The sequence below is a fragment of the Strix aluco genome, chromosome 10 (genome assembly GCF_031877795.1).
Source record: "Strix aluco isolate bStrAlu1 chromosome 10, bStrAlu1.hap1, whole genome shotgun sequence".
In the NCBI taxonomy this organism is placed as follows: Eukaryota; Metazoa; Chordata; class Aves; order Strigiformes; family Strigidae; genus Strix; species Strix aluco.
In genome coordinates, this window is record NC_133940.1 from 22,769,942 (window position 1) to 22,793,613 (window position 23,672).

The 23,672-nt window shown below is 34.1% G+C and overlaps 1 protein-coding gene across 1 annotated transcript in view; it reads right to left on the reverse strand.

Annotated features, from left to right (window-relative positions):
- Window positions 1-23,672, reverse strand: part of DIAPH2 (diaphanous related formin 2) — a 247,805-nt gene that overhangs the window by 97,001 nt on the left and 127,132 nt on the right. Inside the window, exon 25 of the mRNA XM_074834780.1 lies at window positions 4,012-4,175. Within this exon, the coding sequence (XP_074690881.1) occupies window positions 4,012-4,175 (164 nt within the window). The remainder of the gene's footprint in view (window positions 1-4,011; window positions 4,176-23,672) is intronic.

Sequence of the window (23,672 nt, forward strand, 5' to 3'; positions counted from 1 at the left end):
ACCCTCTTAGCGTCTCACTCCAACCAAAATTACCTTATGATTCTATGGTTTGTCTTGTCATCATAAATGTTCACACCAGAAAAGTTTGCAACAAACACAGAAGCAGAGATCTGAAGAATGTCTGAACTTCTAAGTTAAAATTGCTAGCAGCAGAAGAAACAAGCTTTATCAATACACAGGCATTAGCAATAATGGAGGAGAACGACAAACAGGAAGAAGCAAGTCATCAATATTTTAAAAATATCTGGAATTATGCTTCAGTCATTTCTCAAAATACTAAAAAAAAGTTAATGGGATCACTTAGAGAAAGCATGCAGGCATTACAACAGTCTGAACCAGACAAATTTAATAAACACGCATGCTCTAGGGAATATCTGTAGGTGCTGTATACCTCAGGCTTTTCTGATTGCTCCTGAATTCTTATATCAATAGTTATGACTTATTTTACAGTAAATTCCACTGATTAAATGAGTTTCAGTGTCTTTCTCCTTTTGGGAAACTCCTCACAAGCACAAAAAACCTGCAAAAAAAGCTTAATGCTTTTTAGTAATTTTTTCCTCATAGAAAAAAAAATTACTGTACTGTGAACTTTTAATGCTTGCCCTGGGCCTTCCTCAAGTGTCTGGAAAAAAATTAAACCCCTAAACAACTTTATGCCACTAAAGTCTAAAAGGTTCTGCTCTAGTGGATAAAATAAGAAATTCTCAAAAGACCTAATTACAATTACTACTACTACTGTATATATCTGAACAACTGAATTGACTGAAGCACAAATGTTGCTAAGGAAAAGAAAGTGTCTCCTTAAGCTATGCAAGCCTCAGATTTCACTTTTTTAATATTGAAGCATTACTATTTAAATTACTATGCATCATACATATGGTCCAAGTTAATTTCCTTATTAAGTAACTCTTTTTAAAAAGAAGCTTAGAAGATAAAAGGACAGGTAAAAATTTTAAAGAGCATAGCATCACATGAATATAATTAACTATTTAGACCAACAGGTAGCATTAGAACAGTATCCTAGCAAATTATTTTGTCTACTTTCTGAAATTATAAAGCAATGCAAGTAATTAGTCTTACTTTTCTGGAAACTCAGAAAGACTGTTTTTGTAGTATGTCTTTTCTATTTGGAAATTTAATATTCCAAACCAGAACACAGAACTTGACAGCGCTGTCTTGATAAACTGGATTAATTTACAGAGGTTTAGACTTTGCAATAATTTACCACCCTAGAAATGCATTTTATTGCAGTTTACTATTATTAGGTAAAACATAAATATTAATGAATATCATAGGAACTGACCATACATAGGATTGTCAAAACTCCAAAAGCAGAAAAGCCCCCAGTCCCTGAAACATGAGGTGGGCTGTGCCCTTTGATGGGAGAAGCAACAGAACTTTGTATCTGTAATGATTTTCCCTTAACATAGAAGGCACTTCATGTCAATTAGGTAGTAAGACAACTGTGTCTTGCAACACATTGGTTTGTTGAGTGTCTTTACACCAGAAGATGAAGGGTTTTGATGAGATATTATCAGAACATGAAAACCTATACCAAGGATTTTAATAATGTATACGTGAAGTTATTGTGATGCTCAGTAACAAACAAGCAAGCACTAGTTCATGACTAACTACAGAGTGCCTACCAGAGTTGGTCTTACTTTTGATTTGCCCATAGCTACTCCTTGTATCAAGATTTTAAAAAGTCTGTTAAAACTGATTTAGTATATAAATAAAAGATGGAATACATTTGAAAAAAGCAGAGTAGTTACAATCTGCTGAAAATATACACAACCTACTTGCTCAAAATCAAACCTAGCAGAAGAAAAGGATTCAACTACAGAGGGTGTTTTAACTGTGCCAAACACTTTCACAATAGCCTCTTCCCCTCCTATTAAATAATAACAATAATAATAAAATCAAGGCAAGTCTGCTATCTGCTTTGAGTACTGTCTAGTACTCAGAAGAACACAGGTATTTGTGCACTCACCCATGGAAAGCAAACAAAGTGAAGGAGATTCTGGCAAATAAAACCCAGATAATATTTCTCACTATAAATGATTAGGGTAGTTTATACAATTCACACCACCATTCCATATCCATAGAGGACTATTTGCAGAAGATGCAAACAGATGCCCATAGCATTAACCAGAGGATTATCTGTAAATATTAACTAACAGTAGCTTGCACAAGCAATCTCAATACCTTCATTACTCTGATTGCTATAGCTGTTTCAGTGCTTAGAAATAAAGTTAGAACTGTGCTAATCTTTGACAGCTTGCTAAACCAGTGAGAATGGGGTATCTGGAGCTTTGTTATAAATACAAATGAAACTAATTCACACTGAAGAAAAACTTATTCTCCATTCAAATTAAAATTATTCTGTGACTAAATACAGCACCTGAACAACCTAGATTTGGAAGCATGTGAATAAAATGTTTCACTAAATTTTCTTAAAACAGAACCTCATTTAAATTAGGTAGATCACAAAGGGGGGGGGGGAGTTAGGACAATTTAGGCCAAATAAGAATCACCCATTAACTACAGGCTTCAGAGATGCACTGAAACCTAAAACTAGCAGGCTATTCTCACAAATACTTTTTATGAAACTCAACCTAGTCGTTTGCTTTTGGTTTTTTGTTTGGGTTCTTTTTGGGTTTTTTTTGTTTTGTTTTTTAAAAAAAAAGCAACCCTTCCCGGTGCCAACCTCTAGGATTTTTGTATAGTATAGGCTCGCATTACAAGGCTTCTATTTAGCCCTAAAACACTACTAACATAAAATGCAAATGCAATCCTAGAAAGCTGTTTTGCAGGAAGATGAAGGTCCTCATGGGCATCTGGTTGAATGCGAGACAGCAGCGTGGTGTTGCAGCAGAGCAGTCAGAATGCACACTGGGCTCTGCAAAACTGTAATAAACAGATTAAAGGAAGCGATTCTTCTACTCTGTTGGTACTTCTGAAACCACACCTGGAGTTCTGCATCCAGGTTGGGCTCTCCAGTTTAAGACAGAGACAGACACACTGGAGTGAGTCCAGTTGGTGATACCCAGACGATAAGGAGGCTTGAGCACGTGACAAGCAGAAGAGAGAAATGCGTTTGCTCAGCTGTAAGAAGAGAAGGCTCTGCAAAGACCTAACTGCTGCCTACGATGTAATGGGTGGGTGTAGAGAAGACAGAGCTACATTTTTCTCAGAGGTGCACAGTGATAGAACAAGAGGTGACGACAACATTTAGAACATGGGAAAAGTTATTCAGTGATTTATTTTCCCACCGTAAGTATGATCAAATGCTGAAAAATTAAGGCAGCTACTGGCAATAGACAGATCAGTGAGCCACAGCTGTATGGTAAATGGTGGTATTTCCAGGAGCTGTTAATATTCTCTGGAGACACAATGTGACATTCTAGGCATCTGTTTTGCCTGTACATTTCCTATGGTGCAGCTAATTATGGCTTCCAGACAGCCACTAGGAAAGATGACATTAAACCTGTTAAAAAAACTGAGCTGTTAAAAATAAAATTCTTAAATTCCTTCATAAAAAAGCCATACCCTGACATCAACCACAGTGGATGACTGGAAATAGTAATATAAGCACCTAAGTGAACTTCATGAGTTTTGCCAGCGATACAGAGCTCATCTTGAAAGTCTCAGCCTTAGCATCACAGCATCATTAAGGCACCAGCCAGATTCTAACACAACACGAACGCAGACATATCCATTCAGGTCTTCATTTTAACATGTTTTTCAGTATCATGTCTGTTTGCTGTGCGTCAATCAATAGAGGAAAAAAAAGAACAATGTCTTCTAAATATTCATATATCTCAACCACATTTACAGTTGAGTTAGAAAGTTACAAACTGGAGGTTGACAGCTATCAGTGACCAAAACCCAATTCCCTGCCACAGAACAAAATGTAAACTATAATACGAGAAATAGAGAGAAGAAGAAAGAAATAAAATTGGGAGAAAGAAGAAATAAGAATATGTATAATGTTTTGCAGACATTACTCACCAAAAATAGAGTTCTGAAGTTGCTCAGATCGCCAAAGAATTCTTCTATGCTTACTGCTTTGGGATCAAAGGTAAAGTATTCTCCCAAATTTTCATACAATTTAGTCATGTTGTTGTGCATGTTGGACAGTTTTTCATATTGCTCTCGGGCACTCTCAGCAAAGCTGTAAGGTTTTGTTAAGGAAAATGATTCAAGTATAATCCAATCTAACAGTAAAACACAAACAAATAAAGAAAACTCAGTACAAAGGTTAGAACTGGAAAATTTGCTAGTGCTGTCCTGCTTTCAAACATGACATTTTTATATATTAATGTTACATGTCTGCAAGTTCATACCAACACAGTGGCACACTTTTCCATTAAATGATCTCTTTCCAATGGTGAAGATTTGCCGTTAACAGACTATACAACTGACTTTATAAAATTTCCAAATACCTTGGCCATTTTTCTTCTAATAAATGATTAATTTTGTATAATACATTCTATGAAAATACACACTGAAAATTAGTTTGCTGTGAGAATCTGACTATGATGCCCTGCTATGTTCAAGTCATATGATGTCATGTCCTCCATATTATATACGTATATTTTATATGTAAAATTTTCACTATGCATAACTAACAATGACAAAATTATGCAGTATTATGTCTAATTTTCTTTGCCTTTTACTACAGATGTGTCTTCTTTGTGGATTCCTTACTGCCTAGCCACATAGCTCAGCTCATGCCTCAGGCTTCCTGTACTGGGTACACTCATTTAGGGTGTTCTCTCCCCTTAACTGTGTAATTTGACAGAATTTATAAAAATGGAATATCCACCCACCTGCCCCAGTTAACTGACAAACAGTACTGAAAAATTATTACTAAGAAAAACACCATGGAACAACAGAAGTATTTTTTTCAATTTGGAAGTAAGTCTAGAAATGAAACTGAGATTGACTTCCACCCCAGCAGTCATCATTAAAAGTTTGGCATAATCCTTTTAAATAGGAAAAAAGTAGCTTTTTTTTCCCCTATATGAGAAAAACATTTTTAGAACAATTCATTTGCAAATGCAGGAAAGGTGCAAGCTACTAAGGGAAATACTAGTTTGCTTTGAAGGAAGTAAGCATCAGTCTGCTGTTTTCTTCTGCTGTGGTTGTTTATATCCACGAAGATACAAAGTCACAAATCACTGTAAAAAAAACAGCTAGTACACAATTAAACTAGTTCTGCTGATACTGAATTGTAGCTGATGCAAGTGTTATGCTGTACATATCAAAAGCCAAGAACAAAAGACACAAGTTATTCCCTGAACTACAAAAATCATGCAGCCTGGCTCCCTGTGGCTTTTACTTGTAACAAGTCTATTCCATGCAGATTCTTATTATTAATACAGCAGAGCTCATGCTTCAACCTTTCCCCATACTTCAGACTCTAATTTGAGACCCTGCCTAGTATCACATTTCTAATTACTCAATATTTTGAGATTCCCATCTCTCCGCAAAATAGCAAACCTGGAAACTAAGGAGGGAAGAGATATACAGAGAAATCATATAGACCATTTATTTTTGAGATGAGACTAAACCCACAAATGATTCTTCAGAAAATGCTCAACAAATTGCAGAATAAAGAAAGGAAATTCAGGTGGATATTCTGTTCATAACATTTCCGTAGCGTTTGGATACTGTTGAGTACTTAGAAAGCTGTCGTTCCACAAGCTACATGAAAGCATACCAAAGCTGGAAATATCTTCCATTGGAAGGAGGCCTAATATTCCACCTGGATTTTCCTGCTCTAACTAATGGGAGGGTAGGTATGTAAATAGTAATTTAACAATTGGACCTTAAAAGTATGATCAAAAACTTTATGTAATACAAATTTTCCTCCTAAGAAACTTACTTTCTAAGTAATCCTCTCTTCTTCATTAAAGCCTCAGAAGCATAAAAAGGAAGTTGTATTCTTTCGTTAGCTTATAATGTTAATTTAGAATGGCAAAAAGTAGAAACCAACAATGTGATGATTCTTAATATATAAATATCGAGATTTTGGAACAGTAATATCCACCTATATGGTTTCATAGCAGTGCACAGTAGTAATACCTATATTTTCAGTTTATTGAAATGAAGATTAACCTGCTTGGTTAGAATTTCAAGCTTGGAGTGTTGAACCACTCATCTTAATACAAGACAAACTTGGTATAGTTCAGTCTTTAATGACATTTAACTGTATAAAAGGAAATGAAAGTTTAATGGCAAGAATACATTAAATAGCTAATAACGGCATAATACTGAATAATTGAGCACAGTCTAAGAATTTTAGAAAAACATTAATTGCCTTAGAGTCAGCAGATTACTGTCTTGAAAAACTCAACAAAAATACTAAAAAAAAAACCCATGAAGGTATATGATTATACAAATTGTATCTGTGGTTCCTTTAAAAACAACCTCATATAATATAAAACCCAATTAATATACTAAAAATGACTGAAAAATCTGAAAGAAAAAACCTTTGAACATTGCAGATTCTTTGAGACAAAGCTCCCAGAGTCAAATTCTCCATTCAGGTTGCACACTGAACATGAGAAATAACAACAGTATGCAATAAAAATTAAAAAACCCAGTAGTGTTACTGAAACTAGAAGATATTTCAAAGTAACTCTGTAGAAACATATACTGTAATTTCAACATTTTTATTTAAGTACCATTAACAGCTGGCTTGTAAGACAAAAGTGTGTTGGTAAGATGGATGCATATGATGAGCAAAGGGAGAAAAGAGTATTTTAACTATATTTAATTTTGAAGAAAACAAGTCAGTTCTGTAGAGACAAGTTTCTAGTCATATAGCATGTCATATTAACAAAGTTACTTTGTCACACTGTATATACTTCATACGATCCTCATACTTGGGAAATATTAGTAACTTGAAACATCACCTTGAAATGTTCTTCTTCAAGTCATTGCAAAGACTTAGTCAACACAATAATTCCAGAGGAGCAAAGCCATACTTGCCTACACTATTTCATGAAAAAAACATTGAAAAAAACTAAGCTAAACTTTGCATAATTGAAATACTTAATTCCAACAGTTTTCATTAATATAAAGCTTTAATGAGTGCTCATTTTAAAACTGTAAGCAAGGTTTCATTCTTACTATTATGAACCAAAACAAAAATCACCGAACCATCAAGTGTAAAGATGCTTATTCAACTAAGAGAAATCACTTTATTCACAAGCTTGTTTTTCCACATACACATTTTCTTTAGTTCCTTTCATATTTATAGGAAAATTCTATCCTGACTTTACTGCAAACACTATTATTTGAAAAGTTAAAAAAACCCCAACCAACAAACAAACCAAACCCCAAACAACCCCCCTCCCCATAAAAACCCACTTAGAAACATTTTTCCATCTTCTGTACCATACCTGTCTCCCCAAGTTCCACATAAACCAAGAAAAATGGGTTTGTACATCTGAATATACAGAGAGTTATTGCTTTACTAAGAATAAGAAATACACCACTGCAATGACAGAACCATATCTAAGCACCATCTAGGCAACTCTGTACATACAATCCTTATTGAAGTTTTTAAATATTTATTTTATCAGTTACTAGGTAAATGAAAGTTTATTCCTTTTAATCCATTTCCTTTTTTCTTTTAAATACTACTGCAGAAGGCAACTACACAAAACTACTCTGAGATTTTCTAAGTGCCAGCTTTGAATTTTTGAAGAAGTGTTATTTCAGTTTAACATTTACAGGTGTATTCTGAAAGTGCTACTTATTTCATGGGTTTTAACACATCACCCTGAAATTAATAAATAAATGAAGCATTGTTCAATAACCAGTACCAAAAAGTTAGCAATACATTTTTTACCATGCGTGCCATGTCTCTAAAGAACTCTAAAGACAATTAAAATGCAAACAAGTAACAAAAGAAAACTTCATGTCTTTTAGATTACAAAGATACAGGTAAATGCAGACTGTTAACTCCCATTATTCTTATTGCTTTATTAACTTTTGCTACAAAATTTCAGGTATCTACTAATTCTACTTTTTCCTGTCTCTTCTTACTGTTAAAGAGTAAAAGAGAATCTGAGAAACCTCCACAATTCTTTCCCCTTTTTTTTTTTTTTTTCTTTTCTTTCTTTCAAGGATTTTTTTGTGTGTGTTTGTATGACAGCTGCCAAATAAACCTTCCCTCCAATTCTGTGGTTTGCCTGACAAGGACCTGCACCAGAAAGGTAAAAAAAAAAAATAGATACCTAGATGGGTAGGATTTCTGGACTGAGAATATTAACTGTAGTATCAGTATTAGAACACAGGTAAATATTAGTATGGCTGTACAAAGCCAGCTGTAATGACTGAAAATTTCTTTAAGTAAATAAATGATTTTTTACACTTTGAAATATGATTGGGTAACTACAGTTTGCTGGCATTTCAATGCAATGCCTAAATTAATTCACTTAATTAAGCAAACAATGGATACAAATGTTGCCATGACACTATACTACCACATTATGTCAGAGATAAAGAACCACTAATTACCATCAATAGAAGAATTAAATTCTTTATGTCCATATTATGACCACTACCATGGTATACTTCCAGGCTTTCTAACGGTTTCTTCCATGTAAACAGATGAGAAAAAAAGATCAGAGAAATCAAGGTAAAGAAATCAGCTGGAGAGAAAGACATCACTTCTACCACAATGTCTGCTATGAATTTCACATCACTGTATCAATAACTTGAATAACAGTTAATAAAGTACCTGAACACACAAAAACTCACTTGCCCAAAGGCAGCACCTACTACTGTCAGCATTTACAAGAAAACGAAAGCCAACACTGACAGCTTGGCATTCATCAACAATAAATATGCCACAGTAAAAAGAACATTGGTAATTTAACTATAATGATAAAAAATGCACTGGTGTTCCAGCAGTTCAGGAGGCCCCTCTCCATGGCATACAGTTACAGTCACTATAAAAATGGAATTTAAGAGATGTTCACCACAGGTTTGAAACAGTAAAACAAACAGACCACAGAGCTGATGTCTTTGATACCTCCAGAAGAAGAAAGAATGCTCTGCAAAGAAAAAGGAGAAACCTGCCAGAAACTTCTTAACACTTTCCAAAAGCATTTCAAAGGCTGCACAGAAGTTCTTTTTGACATGTCCTTCCAGCTACTGGTTACAGGAAGCTGAAAACAGGTGAAAGCAGCATTCCACTGGGAGATTTTTCCATGTAATGCTTGATTCTCAAAAGCTTGTGTCAACACAAAAAAAAACATATAAGAAAGAGGCAGCTGGCATTATGCTACAGATGGATTAACGTCTAATAGAGAGCAAAAACACAAGGACAAAAGAAAATAAGGGCCCACTGGGACTAGAGATGGAAGATGTTCTCATTTATAAATGTACTCAACCTAAAGGGAAAGAATCAATGTATTTAGCATATTATATAAATTAGCACTATAATGAGGAGGCAAAAAATCAGCCTGGGATTTTCTAGGAATGTGGAAAGCAAAAGCCACCTAAACTTTATTTATTTAAATATCTCATCTACTTACTTTGCAGTTACGTTCAGTTTTACTGAATGTATCAATGTTTCTTATTCTACTATACACACTGATCCTAATATTCATTAGAGACAGAACCTGTTCTCAAAAGACAGCACAGCATCATTAAAAAAAACAGAAATGTGGCTTCATTATAAATCTCCATATGATTTCCTTTAAACTTGTCCACATCAGTCTTTTTAGGTGCATTTGTAACTGTTTGATTCTACAGTTAGATTTTATATGACACACTGGTTTTAGATAAAAATTATCATCAATAATAATTTATAATTTATGATAGGCAAACTGTTAAATCACTCTTTCCAATGCAAAAAACTTTCTTCCTTAAAATAATGTGTTTTTGAAAAATATACTGTGTTTTGTTTGTTACCTTTAAATTGCAGATTGATAAATCTGAGCTGAGTGCAAAATATCCATGATCTATGTCATTATGCAATGATAAAGCTCTGAGCCTTTATAATCCTAAACACTGCAAGACTGAAAATATGTCAATGTGTATTCTTTCATGCTTTACTAAATTTACAATTTTAAGTAATTTATTATTCTGTTAGCTATTCCAAACTCTTGAGTACTCATTTACTGTTCTGAAAATCGACAATTTCCATCAGAATGTTCTGTGTCTCAGATAATACAGTTTAATTAAAACTGGCTTATTAAAATTTCCATGACAAATTATATGTTTGAATGTTTCTCTCCTGTCCTGAGCAGAACTATGGAATTAATATCAGCAGTACTCGAAGCAGGAGGGAATGCAGTCGCATATCATAACTCCATTATTATTCTGGAGATACAAGTACACACTGTAGCTCTTTAAAGGGACAGACACAGCTGGAATATCTGGAACAACTAACATACCAATAACTGATGTTTTGATAAAATTAGAACTTTGTTATTAATCCAGTGCAGAGTACATACATTTTAATGGTATAAAAATCAGTCTGTTATCTTTACTGTGTATTCTAGTTTGAGGAAATCAAAGTCAGTTTTACTTCTGTTAACTAATTGTCAGTCAGCTCAATCCATAACAAGTTACTGCAGACACTGTGGGAAAATTCATAAATGTGATGAAAAACTGCCTATTCAAAAAGCTTGAAAGTAAAATTGTTGGAGCCTGAAATGACATATTTGGGGGAGAATTAATTAGGCAGAAAGAATTATGTAAATAATCACACAACAGCTGATTCTTGTTTGTGTGCCTTTATGATGTACTAGATAAAGCATATAAGAGTGGGATTAAAAAACATTCATGACACCACTCATTATAAATGCTGCATTTAACTAATATCTATGTGTGGATCACCAGATCTGCTTACAAATTAACCTTATTCATAGGTGGCACTTGACATCCTCAGCAGTAAGGAATTAGCAACAAAAGGAAACGAAGCGTACGGTACAGCAGGCAAGAAACCAGAACAGAAAAGACTGCTTCCTCAGAGGGGTCTGCATTTATACCTAATGGAACTTTAATGGAAATTCATAACCTAATGCGTATTTGGCCGTCTACATTTCTGAGCGTGAGTCAAGTGTTGAGTACAGCCAAACTGAGCTTAAAAGGGTGATTGGGCACTGGAACAGGTTGTCCAGAGAGGTTATGGAATTCTGGAGATACTTAAAAGCCATCTGGACACAGTTCTGTAAGCCTGATCTAGATGGTCCAACTTGGGCAGGGGAGTTGGACAAGATGACATCCAAAGGTCCCTTCCAACCTCAACCATTCTGTGATTCTGGGAAATCCAAATGAATATGACTTTGGTTACCCTGTTTATACATAATTTCAACTTCAAAATATAACATCTCAAACAATTTCTTTCCCTCTAAACTGGATATATAATGCAACTTCATTCCATTAAAAAAATTCCAAATTTACAAATAAATTTTACACACTGTATTTACCCAAATATAGCTTTTCCCACTCCAAGCATGATAAAATTAAATCAGATTATGAGAACTGTTGAAGAGAAACATAAAACATCAAGAACAAACCAGCTGTCAGAATCCTCACTATGAAATATAAACATCCAGTTTTAAAATTACCTTGCTGAATAGTTAATTATTTCAACAAATCACATGGCCATTATTATTTAAACTCGGCTTTCAATAAAATGGATTATTCTCATCATCATCAGAATGTCACAAGATAAGATAAGCAAGTATAAGGACCAAATGAATGAGTCTGTTTATCAGCACTACGTTCGAGTTAGCTTCCTATCCAGACTTAAGTCATCTCATTGTCTGACTTTACAAAAAAAGAACCAAACCCATGCTTCATTGGCATGATCAACTGAAATTAAAACCGTAAGTAAACTTCTTGCTAATCCAGTGCCACACACTGTTCACAGAACAAAACACTTTTTTTGCCCCCCACAGGTACACTTATATACTACTATTATTTAAGAAATACACTTCAACAAGAACACAAATATTTTTGTAATTATTTCCAAACAACTACCATTAAGTGGAAAATTTACTAAAAATATTTCAACCACACAAACTGCATTCTGTCACTTCAAAACTCTTGCATACCACTGTAGAACAGGATTCTGGATCAAGGAACTGCCAAACTAGGTTAAAAATATGTTTTATATAGCTAGAAGAGAAAGTTTGATTCAACAGTGTCATCATCTTTAATGAAGGATGTATCAGGGCTCTTAGTTTCTAATCTCCAAGCTCATTCATAATAGAGCATTCTTTGAATTGAACTGGAGAAACACAAACAGAAGTTATTAGCTGAAGACAGAAATTCAGCTTTAATAACAGTAAGTCATTTACACTGATAGCTTTATTTTCATCTGCTATCAGTATGTAAACAGATGCTAACAATTTTATCATTCACACTACATACATAATGTATCTCAATGACTACACAGAAGACAAGACTTCTGGAGCACACACAGATAATTATGAATCACAATTATATACCTAATCTTTTCCTCCCGTTGAAAGCCTTTGCAAAAAAAAAAAAAAAAAAAAAAAAAACGCAAGCAGAAATCTTCATTGCAACACACTTCATCTACTCAAATGAGAACCCAAAGAAACCAAGACCCACAGAAGGAGTCCCATTTTTATCTGTTTACACAATATCGTGTACTTCTGAAGAGCTTAAAGATTCACTAATAAAATACCCATAAAAAGCTCAGTGTGAGAATTTCTTTCTCATTACAAAGCAAATTACCTCATCATTCAGCATTTGACAGAATAGCCCAGAAAAAACAAATAAAAAACCACCCAACCACACAAAGGAACAGTTGTTTCTCAGTTATCATATAGCCAAGAGTTCTATTTCTCCCCTTGGCCTTCACTACATCAGTACCTGAAGAAGTCATTTAACGGTCAGAATTATTTAATACACTGTGTACAGACACTATTTCAGTGTTTGTGTTCATGAAAATGAAGCACAGTACGATCATAACCACCTGATAATGCTAGCTGTGACCTGTTCCGTCTCCCTGAAGTGCAGAATCATGCTAAATTCATGCTAATTAAGATGAGGCTTTCTGACTTGTCCCTAAATGGCAATAAAACTTTCATCTTGATAAACGCTAGGAAAATCCATCAATGTTTACTTACTCCTAGCTCTAAGCAATCATATCAATTCCTAATTTTCATGCATTCAAATTTCTCAATAATGAAAAGACTACTTCCATTGATTCTACATACACCACTTTACTATGCACAAGAGAAAGCTTATGTCAACATAATTTCAATACTGCCTTTTTTATTTATACTTCTGTTAATCTGAATGCAAAGACCAGTGCTCATTTCTCTGAAAGACCCATAGGAACTATCTAGACAAAAACTGATAAACAAGGGTCTATTTTATAAAATATTCAGTCCAAGGAACAGAACTCCACAGGCTGTTTCTTAAATTGGTTTATATTGGAAAAGTCTGCTTGAAGACTTAGATGCTGATTTAGGCATTTCCTGTGGTAGCATGAAGAAGAAAGCTTTAAAAGTAAGTAAGAGCACTTGGCTCCTCAAACAGAACACATAAAAGGAAGCATTTATAAACCCACAGGCTAGAGAGAAGGGAAAATCTTGCCTATCTTAAATAAAAATACTTTTTAAAAAATTGAAAACCTCCAAAATTAAAGCTAGTTATTAACATAAATCAATCTAAACCCAAGTTTTATTGTGAGAAAAAGACAGTTGGGGTTTTTTTCCATATTTGTAACAGGGAAATAATCCCCAGAATCCATACTCTCATTTTTCACAGAAAACAGAAAGATCAAAACAATTTCTAAAATCTCTAGAACTCTTGAAATCAAAACAAACCTTTCATCCTGTCAAAAACAAAGCTTTATTTCCACTGATGAAGTCACCAGAATTTTGAAACTGCTTTTGCAAAAACATGCTGAGAGGAACTGAATTTACTGACACTGTCTGACAGGTGAAAAACATCCTTTTAAGAGAATGGCAAAATGCCATTCATGAATGAAAGAGGTGGACTATTTAGCTTCATTTGTTCTGAAATGTAAGTAGGGAGAACTGTTAAAATTAAGGGAAAAAATTATACCAGATAAAGAACAAAATAGACAGGTATAGGTATAGAGATTAACTTCACACCCAGCCTATACTGGTTAAGTATTTCACGATCTTTCCTTGCAGATCTTAAGCCTTTTTAGACTTACAGCACGTACTTCAGCTTGACAACGGCATGAAGAGTGGGTAACTGATAGGAGTGCTAGAACAACGGATACTAGATGACAGGACAGAAGAAAGGCAAAAAGTCTTACAAAATTACAGTAAAGGATTCTCCAGTTTATTATTCCAGCTTGGTAATGGTTTACAGGTTATTTACCTATACTTGTACAAGATTCATAGATCTTTGCTCAGATCCTTCAAAGTCTAGGATCACATTTTTGCCTGGAATCCCATACTAAGAAGTCTGAGAATTAGTCACTCCCTACATACTTTATGCAGGGGCTTCTCTAGCACCTTTTGCAAAAGAAATAATTTAGTTCTTAATTCTCATTTGCGGTATTTTAGTTTAGAAACAATTTGAAACAATATGAAGAGTGGTATCTAATTTTTTTCAAGCTGAAATCTCTCTCATTTTTTGTGGTGGCAAACAATTAATTATAATCACTATTCATGCATTAATTAGAAAGCAACACAGAAGACATGACAGTGAAGAATATATCAACAGAAAATGTTGCAAGAGTAATGGATTTCTAGAATACCTTCCCTGGAGAACAATTAGATAAAAATCTGTTTAGGTGAATAAAAACAAGGAAGAAAACAACTAAAACGCAGCTAGTACAAACAAAATGATTCTGCAAAATTTGTTTTGCATATTATATTCAAATTAATTGTGACTGTTTCAAATAACACAAAGCATTGACAAACAATGTTCTAACAACAATTAAAAAAAATAGTTGTCGATACTGTGGCTTTGCTGAAATAGGTAATGTAGTCACTCCTAGAAATATTATATTAGCTTTGGAACACACAATGAGATGCCTTAAACAATAATTACAGCTTTGTGTGCCCTAAATCTTTCAGAGAAACTGCAACCACATTCACTTTCTCTTTGATCATGCAGTTTTTCCTCACTTCATCTGGATTTAATTAAGAGAGGTATGTTTGAGCTGCCAGTTGTACCCTGTTTTAAACAAGCTTCAATCAGTAGATCTGATGGTTACTTCATCTAGATAAAGCTTTTTGGTGAAGTGTAGGGAAGGAAAAGAGAAGTGACTTCTTACATTTCTAGGTTTTCTTTAATGCAGCAATGTCAGAAGTCCTAATTTCTTTTTTTTTAGAAATCTGAAAAAGTTCAGATCGTATATTTCAAGAGCCTAGATGTTCAAAATCAAGGAGGAAAACGAATTACAAATAAAAGAATAACAAATATTCTGGTCAGACAGAAAGTAAAGAGCATAATCACAGGGCAATCAGGATCTGAAATGAACATTTCCTATACTCCAATAGACTGCTTTAAAAAAAACAAAACGAAAAAAACCCCACACACTTTCTCAATTACATCCTTCCCCTCCAAAAAGGGTTTTTTAAATTTCTTTTTGGGGACTGGAGAAAGGGAGAGGGGAAAAACAGTTCCATCAACGCCAACATTTTTGATAAAGCAATTTCTCATGACAGTTTGATTTTGATATCTAATGCTGCAGCTCCAGGGATTTATAGAGTGCACTCTCCCTTTAATTTGAGATTTTAAAGTAAACATACAATAATCAGACAATGGATCTCTAATGAATTATCATTCCAGTAGTGCACAGTTGTTTACAAAAATATCTTTCAGTGATGTGGACAACATGGTTTAATATAAATTTAAGGATGTAAGCAGTTTCCCACAGGCAATTATTCACAATCAAGAAGCTTTTAGATTTCTATGTATTTAACTAGATTTTTGTTCATAGAATTTTATTCTTTAGAATCTCCTAAACAAGCAAGCTTTTCCTCCTGCATAATTTTTCATGTGTCTATGTAGATTACTGTCAAAAATTTCTCTCACTAGTTAGCCAACATATACTCTAAAAATGCATTTCAGCAACATTTTTATACTCTTCTCCTTTCTTGTATAAAATCCTCACTCAATTTTATTCAGTACTAGCTTTGAAGCACAATTCTAGATGCGCAATTCTTCAAGGTGCAGAACAGAATGGAGCTCCCTCATGTGGTAAATCTACATAATCTCGAGGATTAAAGAAACAAAAAATCCAGCACAAATCTATAGTCAAATGTCTGGATTTAAACAGATAACCTACAAAAGTCTGTACTATATAATTCACAGAATGCATGTTTTTCAATAAATAGAAACTAGAAAAATAAGCTATTTGAAGTTCTTAATTGCCACACAGCTACCCATTGCATATCATTACACCTCCCCATTTGTAACATTCTCCAATTTCTCCCTTTATTCATACTATAGTGGAACCTACAGTTGTTTTGTACACTCCTGTTCACAGGATTTTTAGAATAGCCCAACATGAAAGAAGTCAATATAATTTTATGTCCACCCACATTAGGGCTTTCCTTCTTAAAGAAATGAAGATCTTCAGGTAGAAACATACTGTCAGAAAGAAAATTGATAGTCTGCTTTGTATAACACTATTTTCATTTATCATTTTTCATAATTCCTGTATTTTTAAACATTAACTTTTGGTCTGGCTTAAGGTACAGTTTTCATAAGAACAGTCCTAATAGGAGTTTTTAATGATACTTCACTGTGCTTTTGCTTGGTACCTGGCTTTGTTCCTTCTTTTACATTCCTGTATTTTAATATCTATATGTTTCTTGTTGAAAAAGGAACTCTACACAGGCCTGCATAATTGATCAGGAGATATTCTATTCTTTTATGAACAAAATATCATATAAACCAAAAAAGAGAGATTACTAAATCATTGTTTCAGTGCTTGACCAGTTATGTGAAAATTGATTTGCTTTGAGACAAGATCAGCCTCAGAGACTACAGACTGCCTTAAGAGCATAGACAAAAGAAGATAAGTAGCAATATGTTTAGTAGAGTAAGGTACCAAAGCCAGGTACCAAGCAAAAGCACAGTGAAGTATCATTAAAAACTCCTATTAGGACAAAAATAAACATCTGGAATCTTGCCAGATTAGACTTGACCAATTTCAAGTTTTCCAAATTCTGCTTCACTGATCAACACGCAGACTGTATCAAATTAAACAATATGAAATATCTGACCAGTATCTCTGCTATTTGACAGTATGTAATAAAAACAGACTAACCACTCTTTTGATGCATAGTGCACCAGAGGAAAACACAGAATTTCAGCATACCTTAAGGAAAATTTCATACTTGACTTTTTACTGATTAACCCCTGCCTCCCACATGTATGTCAGAAAGCTTCAGTGTGCCTCATTAAAGCTAAGGAAGAGACGTAGTAAAACAAAGATGGCTTTAGAGTTGCAACTGATAGCACAGCATGTTCAATCTGCCTCAAGATGAACCTGCTACCCCACATACCCTGTAAGACACCCTTGTAACTCCACACAGTCTGTTTAAATTTACAGATTCAATGTAGAAGGTGGACTGACAGTTTCCTCTACCACTATTTCTCACATATCTCTTAGTATCACATTTACTCAGAGGAAATAAAGCAGAGGACATCAAAATGAAAGCTAAAAGTATGCTCAAACCTCCTTCATTCCTCAAACCTCTTTTGTCAAAGAAACAGTTTAAGGAAAACGTACTTAATGTTATACTGTCTCTCAAGTAGGAAGACTAGACTTGACCAAGCAGGAAGATAAATTTTTTTTTCCCAGAAGGTTAAATTCATCTTTAATTGGGAAGTCTCTCTACTTCTACAAGGGTTGCAGCTTAGTAACCATGGATATTCAAAGGACATTAGTAAATGAATGAAAACAGTTTCATTTAAAATGGCTAGTATAAAAACATGTATAGCAATTCTGAAATTGTAAAACATAATATTTCCTAGAACTCCCAATAAGGACTCTAACAGTACCATGACAAATAGATTGATTTTTTCCACTTATTTAGGAAGAGGTTTATTTGGGAAAACTAGCAACACCACCATTTACCGTATTAAATAACAAACCAAACCGGTTTTCAGTCACGACCAGAAAAGGAGACTCATTCTATTTGGATAGTAAAAAAACTTCATCTGCTTCATATTACAGCAAACACAATGGGAAAATAATGCAGCAGAAACAGCATCTTTAACTTTTTAATTCAACGGTATCTGCTGACCTTCATGACAAATATTTAGTCATACGAAATGTGACACCAGTCATGCAAATATTTCACAGCAATTTTAGTGGGGAATTAATTACTTTTTTTCAGGGTGAAAAATTAGGTAAGTGAAAGGATTAGTAAATGCCACAAGGCCATATTGACATTTCTCAGTGAAAATGAAATTGAATAGCAAAAGTTATATTATGGCTGTCACTGAACAAGATGATCTCCTAAAAAAATAAAAAAACCCCTACAGCTTCTGGGATTGTCTCTGTGAGTGTTGCTGTGCTGCTCAGGACTGAGGTCTTCAGAAGTGTTTCTGTTATTGTGCCTTCTAACTGCAATAGGTCCCAGATGTATTTCTGACCTGCTGATTAACTAATTTTTAAACTTGTACCTATAAAAGGGCTAGCCTGCACAAGCAGATCATTTTATATGCTGGGGAAGACACAGTCTCTAAAGTCTAAGTAAACAACTTAAGTACATTTGAGCTCAACAACATCAAATAGTAGTCTTTCTTTTCCCTAGCTTAATAACGTCAATTGAATAGACATAACTAAACACAGCACAAATTGCCTATAATCTGATTTTGAACCTGGCAGGGTCAGTTCTTTGATAACATCTCAGCAGCATTTTGAACCCTATGAGCTTGAATAATTAGCAATCCAAAAACAGAAAAAGAAAACACTTTATTCATTGATGCCCCAAATTTTCTAAAAAAGCTGCTAGTTTGGAAAAGAAAAGCAGATTATATGTATGTACTAATTCTTCCTGTCTTGTACCACAGTGCTTTCGAAAGTGGGATTTTCTGCCTGTGCTGATGAAATACGTCAGACCTTCAGATCTACTTCTAAGAATTACAAGCACGATCAGTTTAATCAAGTGTGTCTTGGCTCCTTTAGCATACCCATCTAAATATGATGCCAGTGTTCAGAGATAAAAGGTTTTTAAATGTAACCTCCCATAAAACGATAAACTGCTAATTTTCTTTTCAAAACTGCGTTTTAGTGATTCTTTTCTTGCATTTGGTGCAACACACAATAACGCAAATTTGGGACATACACATTTGGTGGCTGTCAGTCAAGCAACCAAGCAACTCAATGGAATTTCAAATTTGATACTGAAGTCACAAATTTACCTTTCTTAGAGGTACATGAACTTAGAACAGAGCATCCCGGATGCAAAATTTAATGTACACCTACCACAGGTTTTTTTTTCCCTTTGCTCATCATCAACTAAGCAAATTTGAGTAAAAAGCCCATAGAATATGTAGTAAAAGGTGGAAGTCCATAAAAGCACTTTAATATCTCATTAACAATGAATTTAAATTGACCCAAGTGTGTAGTGAAGGAAAAAATGGTATTCCTAGTACTTAAATGTACATCCTACTGCAAAAAGTTCCTTGCAACATGAATAATTTACATACTTGAAAATGCACTAGAATAACAGATATCTAGACAACTTGAACATCAAACAGGAGGAAAAGTTACTTGCAGTCGAAAACAGGCCTACACATTAATCTGTACAATCGCAATTCTAAAGACACACAAAAGAAAAAAACCCCACCTTAAGTATAAAATGAATTGCAAAGCTACAGATGTACAGCATAATAAGACTTATATCTACTGCTTAGAGCATTTTCCATTTAAAAAGTACTGAGCACATATTAAGAACGGCTTACAAAGAAGCAAAACACATTTGTACCTTTCAGGGTGTAGGCGGAAGGAAATAATTTGCATCTTTTTTTTAACTTTTCCTGCCACTAATAAGAGTATTTCTAAACCTTGTCATTCTGACACAGTACCCCTTATCTCAAAATCTGGAGTCTCAATCTTCATCCTTACATCCACTGGCCACTTTCTATTCTTCTCTTACTATATTTTCCTCCAGTCTTTCTCTACTCGATTGCATTCTCCCTTCCCTTTCTGTTATTTTACACATTTGACTAGAACAGAAAAATGAAATGAGAGTGATTAGAGGAAGCCCAACAGAATCATAGCTTCAAAATTAATTCCATTCACATTCGTACTTGAGCAGTTGTCGTTAGTTTCTATGGGCTTGTAAGAATCAGAAGTCAAATAGTAAATCGGCATAGAAATAGCCAACATACAGGATGATTTTACATTTTATTTAACATAGTATTTTTGGCTGCACTCTCCTCAGACAGAAAGTGAAAAGGAACCACAGAGCTTTCAACTGAAGAGAATTATTTACTGATCACTTTATTTCTAATATACTGCACATACTTGCTTATGAATAAGGCAACCATAATGTCTCTCTTTACCAGGAAGGTAAGACCTTAGAAAGTCTTTTCTGCTCTCTTGAAACTTGTAAACCACAATAAAAAGATATTGAAACAAGACAAGATACAGTTTAAACAGAGAACTCCATAAACCAAAGGTTGAACAGCAAATTAATTATTCCTTTGCTGTGCTGTACCTTCAGTAGGCTGCACAAATTCTTTTTCTTCCACTTACTATTTTAATTTAGAAAAAATAGGGGTTTTCTTCTATGTTACTAATAGGAAGGGAAATTAATCACAAGTTTATTTTTGAAAAAAATAATTTAGCTGATACTTAAATGCAAATAATTACAAAAATTATATATTCTTAAATAGTAATCAATACCAAATAGGAGAAGTCTTATTAAATGCTGTAATACCAGCACTACTACTAGATGCTCATTATAATTTGTTGACTTTAAGCAAGATCCTAAAGTTTCAACAAGCTCATAATTGTTTCATGAGTGATAACAAAATAGACCATAATGATGGCCTCAACCGATCCTCTTAAGAATCAAATAAATCAAGAGTTGAGTAAAGCTTGAAGTAGTCCATTTTTCCCTACTGGAAAAAAAATTGATTTTAAAGTTCCATTATTTCTAGCCTTTACTCATTTACAAACAATATCAATAATATGAATATTGTGTTATGTGTTCTGTTTCTCTATATTAGCAAGAAAGACTAAAAATTGATGGTTGAAAACATTTAAAAAATTGCTTGACTAAGCATTTAATCATGTATTAATTTTTTCTGAGGTAAGACTTAGAACAGCTGACATTTTGATCTCAAACCAGAATAAATCACTCCTCTTTCATGTCCTTCCACTGTATGCACTCATAAGTCTTCTTAAAGAGGGCTTTATTCCCTGGTGCTTTCTACTGACTGTTCCTTGGAGTTTGTTTTTAACTGTAAGCAGAAGGCTTAACTTTAAACAAATGCTCAATACCAAGAGTAACGAAACACCCTGACTACATTCGTATAACAACTTAAAGAAAACCAAAACCCATGATACATCTAGAAGCCAGGTCTTTCTCCTCCTTTGTTATTCATCACATAACTTAATACTCCATAACTTTCAAGCTACATAAAGTGCTTTTTCACTGACTTTTTTTGGACAACAAAGGTTTTCTCACTTGGGTGTGCGGGGAGAAGACAGAAAGTGAGGGAAGTAGGGAGTGGATAAGAACCAGGTCCTTTGAGAAGTCTGAAAAAAAATTCTAAAAAACTTACTGATGTGCAGACTTCAGTAAGGTAGATCTTCTTTCCCTAGACACTATTTAGGAAAAGTATTTTATCTGGATAAATAACCATTGTTTTCCCCAAATACCTCTTTTAGTCAAGAATTGCACTTTCCAATGAAAGTGTTTTCCAATGTCAATTTAGTAGATAGCAAGAACAAAAACTTTATATAAATATCGCAAGAAAAGGCCCGTGAATAAAATTGTCCTAAGGATTATACATGACCTAGAATTTGAAAAATCACTGAATGGTTCTCTTTTCCGAAGTAGTGAAAAATGCCTCAACATTTAAAAACACATTCAAACGGATACAAGGTAAAAGATAGTTACTTCAAACGTACAGGCATATACAAACGTTACTAGAGATTTTCCCCCTTTGGGGTTAATTTTGAGAAGCCCCTTGTTATGAGCAAATTCAGATATTAATGTAAGTTCTCATGCAGATAGGAAGGCACCAGTGCATTTCAAATCGTCTGAAAAACAAAACCAGGCTTTCCTAAAAATGACATCTCAAAACAGTAAGTGAATTATTTTTCCGTAACAAAGCTAGGAGGAAATCCCAAGTGTTAACAGATGACAAGAGTGTTAATGCCATTAACATTCTTTCAGCACTTTGTGTCAGTGTGTAAATGATGTCCTGCTGCTCAGTCACTCTGAGAAAAAAAAAGTTTCACAACCATTTCCAGATGCTGAGACTCTGATTGAAAGTATATTTGTTTCTTCCCTACTGGCCTGCTCTAAGAGATTCTGCAGTACAGTGGTTTGTACAGGAGAATTACCAGTTGATGTTTAGTGCACATTAACTATCTCACATTTTCAGTGCATAAAAGTCCCACACACACTTAAAGTAGACTTCTCCCCAGATCATTTCATTACAGCTGAAGTATATCAAGTAAGGAACTAATAAAACTCATATTTAGTTGTGAAGCAATAGTCATTATTAGAACTATGAACATAAATACGTATCAAGTGAGAATATATGCCTTTCAGGAAGGCAGCTTTTTTATTTCATAAAAAGGGTTCTGTTAATGAATGGTATTCCTTTCTGAAAATTAAAATTAGTTCACAAATCACCGCTGTTCTGTTTACTGATAAGATGAACACACACTGCTTTGAAAATTTTTATCTGCAGTAATTTTTGTTCTTTCATTCATAGTTCCTTAATTTCACAATTCTTTAAAAATAAGCTTTTAATTCTTCACATGTATGCAATCAGTTAGAAAACCAAGTGGCACCATTTATTGCTTTGGTAGGCAAAAGATTCTAACAAGATTAGGCATGTTAGTATCTCTTACTAGGGTAAATGATACAGATGAAAAACAGAAAAGCTATACAAATTCTTCATTTAAGGACATACTAGTACATCTAGGATACACTGTATACATAAATTAATGTAAGACGGTTTACAAACTACGTAATTGTCCAAAAGCAGCACAGCAAAAAGTCAGTCTCTCTAACTAGCATGGTAACAAAAAGGATGAGCCTGATGGCCAGTGATCAAACAGCATGTCCTCCTGCCACCCCAGCTCTGCCACTACTCCCTTCTCCTCACAACAAAGCTCAAAGCTCCTATTTTGTAGAGGAATAAACATTTGTCATTCAGGGGGTGTGTGCATGTTGGGAGCAGGGAAGAGGTGGTATTTATTATTCATGTATCTATAGTTCTAAGTCAAGATTAATTTATAAGATAACTCTGTACAACTTTCCATTACACCCTCTGAAATAGCTTTTCATTCTGTTGACTTTAATCTTTCTTAACAACAAATAAAGTTAAACCTCATTAATCTGAATATCTTCCTCAATCCCCAATGAGACATCACTAAAAAGGAAACAACATATACAGCTATAGCAAGTAAGCATAAAATTCAGAGTTTTCCATTTTAAAAAATCTTCAATTAGATGCATAAACACTGA